The sequence below is a fragment of the Haliotis rubra genome, unplaced genomic scaffold (genome assembly GCF_003918875.1).
Source record: "Haliotis rubra isolate DU_JTF1 unplaced genomic scaffold, ASM391887v1 Scf563, whole genome shotgun sequence".
In the NCBI taxonomy this organism is placed as follows: domain Eukaryota; kingdom Metazoa; phylum Mollusca; class Gastropoda; order Lepetellida; family Haliotidae; genus Haliotis; species Haliotis rubra.
In genome coordinates, this window is record NW_025767261.1 from 300,001 (window position 1) to 305,324 (window position 5,324).

Below are 5,324 nucleotides of genomic sequence, written 5' to 3' on the forward strand. Positions count from 1 at the left end.
CGCCCTTATGGACACTGAGTATTGACAGCTGTAAATGGAGACGCCGTTATGGACACTGAGTATTGACAGTTGTAAATGGAGACGTCCTTATGGACACTGAGTATTGACAGCTGTAAATGGAGACGCCCTTATGGACACTGAGTATTAACAGCTGTAAATGGAGACGCCCTTATGGACACTGAGTAATGACAGCTGTAAATGGAGACGTCCTTATGGACACTGAGTATTGACAGTTGTAAATGGAGACGCCCTTATGGACACTGAGTATTGACAGCTGTAAATGGAGACGCCCTTATGGACACTGAGTATTGACAGCTGTAAATGGAGACGTCCTTATGGACACTGAGTATTGACAGCTGTAAATGGAGATGCCCTTATGGACACTGAGTATTAACAGCTGTAAATGGAGACGCCCTTATGGACACTGAGTAATGACAGTTGTAAATGGAGACGCCCTTATGGACACTGAGTATTGACAGTTGTAAATATGGAACTGAGTAATGACAGGTAAATGGAGACGCCCTTATGGACACTGAGTAATGACAGTTGTAAATGGAGACGCCCTTATGGACGCTCCTTGGACACTGAGTAATGACAGTTGTAAATGGAGACGCCCTTATGGACACTGAGTAATGACAGCTGTAAATGGAGACGCCCTTATGGACACTGAGTAATGACAGTTGTAAATGGAGACGCCCTTATGGACACTGAGTATTGACAGTTGTAAATGGAGACGCCCTTATGGACACTGAGTAATGACAGCTGTAAATGGAGACGCCCTTATGGACACTGAGTAATGACAGCTGTAAATGAGGGCGTTCTTATGACGCTGGAGATTGACATTTGTAAATGGAGACGCTCTTATTGGTAGTTAAACGGAATAAAGCACATAAAACAAAACTTACAAATTCGATCAATTAAATAGTTAGGTCTTACTTGACATCCAACGTTCTCTACGAAGATTTGACCAGCTGGGCAGCATTTGGCTTCCACGGGGGTATCTGAGTTGCCAGTACACTCGTAGAACAGTTCACAGGAGTCCATGAACGGGTGCACGTTGCGTCCGCTGCACAAATCTGAAGTAGATGAATGAATGAGTGAGTTATATTTAATCGTATTTGAGTTACACCACGTCAAGAACATGAATAGTATTTTCCCAATTACAAGGGTACGTAACGAAACAATGGCACATGACCTACCGCATGACTGGTCTTGGATGACGTTCTTGGCGTAGTCGCATGTCTGTTTAGAGTAGCTGAAGAAGGTGCCCAGTCTACATTGCATGGCGGGACTGGCAACGCTTAAAAGGCATCGGTAGAACCTGTCACATCTGCCGTTAATGGGGTAATATTCCCGAGTAAAGGAAGACCTGCCGCCACATGCGTTTGGGGGAGGAGTCACTGAAAAAGATCACCAGACCAATTAGTACCTTCAGCTGCGGTGAGTGTGTGTGTATTATTGGAGTCGACACCTTGAACATTCATATTAGAGGCAAGTGTATGAAATCCGGTGAGGCCCTAGTACCGCAACTTTACCGCAGTATTTCCGCAATAGTACTGCCGTATTACGCAACCTTACCTCAGTATTTCCGCAATAGTTCCGCCATAGTACCGCAACATTACCTCAGTATTTCCGCAATAATTCCGATATAGTGGCGCAACATTACTTCAGTATTTCGGCAATAGTTCCGCCGTATTACCGCAACCTTACCGCAATATTTCCGCAATAGTTCCGCAGAATTACCGCAATCTTACCGCAGTATTTCTGCAATAGTTCCGCAATAGTACCGCAACCTTTCCGCAGTATTTCCGCAATAGTTCCTCCATAGTGCCGCAACCTTACCGCAGTATTTCCGCAAAGGTAACGCGCAGATGAAGATAGGGATCAGTGTAACTCTCACAGATGTGAATAGGGATCAGTGTAACTCTCACAGATGTGAATAGGGATTAGTGTGACTCTCACAGATGGGGGTTGACATTTGTGTGAATCTCATTTATGCAGCTGGTGAGTAACTATAGAGCTGTACAGTTTTTATACCCAATGTTGACAGAAATATTTGTTGGGAGCGTTTAGTTAAATCAGATACAATCGGGGTTCGGGGAGCGGTATTTATCCACATGAGTCATGGTTTTTCGAGTATCCTTTTATCAGGCAGATATTTGATTTAGGCGGAGGCTCAGAACAAATACGATGCTCCTTTAACCAATGAGATGTTTGTTTTAGACACGTCAACCAATGACATGCTCTCCTTTTAAAGTGCAACCTGGGACACGACGACTCAGTAAACTGGTGTAACAAAGACACTGCGCATTCATGGTGTACTGGAAGTCTCCCAGTTGTTACCGAATGAGATTCAGAGTAGGTGTTGAGGTGGCTATCAATGTAGGCGGGCGATGTCCTGCCATGTTGTGATACAGCTATTAAATGTATTACATTAATTTGACGGAATGCAAATGATCAGATTCTGCATAATATTTATTTAGATTTTAGCGTTTAGTTGCGTAGTTTGCCAGCTAAATGATAGGATAGGGTCACGTAAGTACACGAAACTCACCTTCAAAAGTTAAAAAAAAATAATTGAATTGATTTGGGTTAATCAGACTATTTATTTAAGTTAGTGTTAGCCAAGGGACAATAGGTCAGTTGGTCTCTTCTTCCATTATTAAGGAGAATGGGAGACGATGGACATTAGTGGTCATTGCGGGAGATTAGCCAGTCCTACAATTGTATTGGAAAACGCTATTGCAGTTACGGTAGTTGCTATGCAGTTCAATGATGAAGATACCCTTGTACTATTCGACATAACGACGATGCAAACGTGGACTGAATTCTTTGACTGGGTTTGTTTGGTTGTTTACTAGTTTGTTGTGTAACACCGCACGCAACGATATTCTCTCCATATGGCGGCGGTCTGTAAATAATCGAGTCTATACCAGACAATCCTGTGATCGCATCGATCTACGCGAAAGGATACGATGTGTCAACCATGTCAGTGAGCCTGACCACCCGATCCCGTTAGTCGTCTTTTACGACAAGCATGGGTTGCTGAAGACCAATTCAAAGCTGGATCTTCACGGGTTCTTTAATGGCGGCTTTCTTTAGAAGCTACCTGTGGCAGTATCATGCTAGTCTGTACTTTGTCAATTTACTGCAGCTATTAGGTGCCATCGATTGTGCAGTTCGACCCTGGTGTTGCTCGCCATCGACTCACATGACCAGTCTTTTCCAAATTTTATATAAGTTTATTGAATTGTCCACGTGAACCTTTAGGCCACACACCTGCAGCTCAAAGTGGGAAGAGACACTGCTGGGTCACGTGACGACACATAGGTACGTCTACAAACCTGCAGACTATGGAAAGCATTAAATGTGACAGCTAAAAAGTTTCTTTTCAATTCTTAAAATATTTTTCCCCTCGGTGGATACTGACTGGTCAGAAGTCGCTAATGACAATGTGATAACACTCACCTAGCTGGACACTGAGTGTTACCATGGCAGCCACAATGGCCAGCTTGAAGAGGAGACGGGACTCCATCATCAGATGCTGTTGTCTGGGGAGAAATAAAGGTTGACGCTCAGTGACACACTCGAAAACGTGAAATAAAGATTAGATTAGGGATGAAGAATACTACATATTTTTACATTTCGTGTGTTTGAAATTACGGGTGGTGCGGCTGGGTAGCTTAACGGTTCAAGCGTTTGCTTATCATGCTGAAGACTTGGGTTCGATTCCCCACACAGTGTGTGTAAAGCCCATGCCAATTGTATGATTCCGTGATAGTGCCCGGATATCGCTGTAACCTTCAGATTTCCCAGTTTTGTCTATGGTCTAAAATATTTAACATTGTGTGTTTAGAAACGTTTTTGTCAAATACGTGTTAGTAAATATACCTTTTATACCGAGAATGTAGTTTTTCAGTTACAAATGTGAAATATCCAGGTTCGTTCAACAGGAATAAACCAATCAAACCTACTGCAAAACACCACAATAATCATGATGATGGTAGTGGCGATGGTGGTGGTCCATCATCATCATCATCATCATCATCATCATGCCTTATCAAATATTCAACAGCTCACAGATCATGATAGCATAATAAACTAAGAGGCAAAATTCCTTTTCCCGTTAGTTTAATAAGAAAACAGGAGTCGTCACAAGTATAGTGAGTAAGTGAGTTAATATTTAACGTCACATCGGCAATATTTCAGCCATATCGTGACGAGAACCGTCACAAGTATAGATAAATTATTCAAGGTGCATAGATTACACATGAACTACTTCCAGTTAAGAGTAAAATTAAATTTAACATGATTTTAGTAAGCAGCATACGCATATACCTGTGTATAAGAACTTCAGATCAGTTTAAAGGGAGATACCATTTAGAATAATAGAGGTATTTATAGCAAAAGATAACTGATGGCGAACGACTAGTCAACATAAACATAAACCAGTATACATTAGCTCAGAGCTTGTCTTAAAGGAGGTGCTATTCGGAATTTAAGACGAAATCTTCCAGAACACCTCGAACCCCGAGGCATGTCGTCTTATGACAGATTACGAGATTTGACGAGAATGTGATTGGTATTTCAGTCAAATCAGGGCGTGACAACCCAAAGTACTAAATATCGTACAGCTCGCTTGTAAAACACAGTAGTAAATCCATGGTGCAGATAGACCAATAACCAGCATCGAACCTAGGAATCGAACCCAGATAAGCGTGCCGTGTATAGGTCTGTACTTACCTAGGTACAGTAGATGTTCCAGGGACGGTGTTATAAGTGGTGTATCAGTCGGTGAACACACTGTACTAAACGGTAGCGCTTGGTGAGATTCCAGTTGGCGAACTCCGACAGTCACAGACTTATATAAGCCAGACACAATCCTACTGTGAATCACTCTATTGAATGTGCACAAACACCCATACCATATTTACACACTCTCTTACCACTTTTTTCATAATTTTATCAGATAAAAGAACTTTCCCCTGGGTTTGTAATTATACTCACCGTGTAAATAATGCAACTGGTTATATAAAATCAGCCAATGAAATGATATGGTGATTGGTGGGAGTCGTCTCGGGCTCCGTATATGGTTGTGTTGAGTTGCAGGAAAGCAGTGTGGGGATGATACGGGTGGACGGGCGGACAATACGCTCCGAACAAAGATGACATTTGCCGGCGTTTAATGATCAGAATATTTAACCCCAAAACCCTCGACATATTTGACATATATGTGGTATGTTTGAGACGCATCGTGACCACGTGACAACGTGACCAGTTAAAGGAGGACTGCGTGGTTTCTGTATTGTTATATAATGTCAACA

At 42.3% G+C, this 5,324-nt stretch overlaps 1 protein-coding gene across 1 annotated transcript in view; it reads right to left on the reverse strand.

The window, feature by feature from the left end:
* Window positions 1–4,853, reverse strand: part of LOC124254100 — an 11,827-nt gene extending 6,974 nt beyond the window's left edge. Inside the window, exons 1-4 of the mRNA XM_046687973.1 lie at window positions 4,744–4,853; window positions 3,469–3,551; window positions 1,200–1,400; window positions 937–1,076 (exon numbers count right to left, since the gene is read on the reverse strand). Coding sequence (XP_046543929.1) covers window positions 937–1,076; window positions 1,200–1,400; window positions 3,469–3,538 — 411 coding nt within the window. The 5' untranslated portion in view covers window positions 3,539–3,551; window positions 4,744–4,853. The remainder of the gene's footprint in view (window positions 1–936; window positions 1,077–1,199; window positions 1,401–3,468; window positions 3,552–4,743) is intronic.
* Window positions 4,854–5,324: the final 471 nt, after the last annotated feature.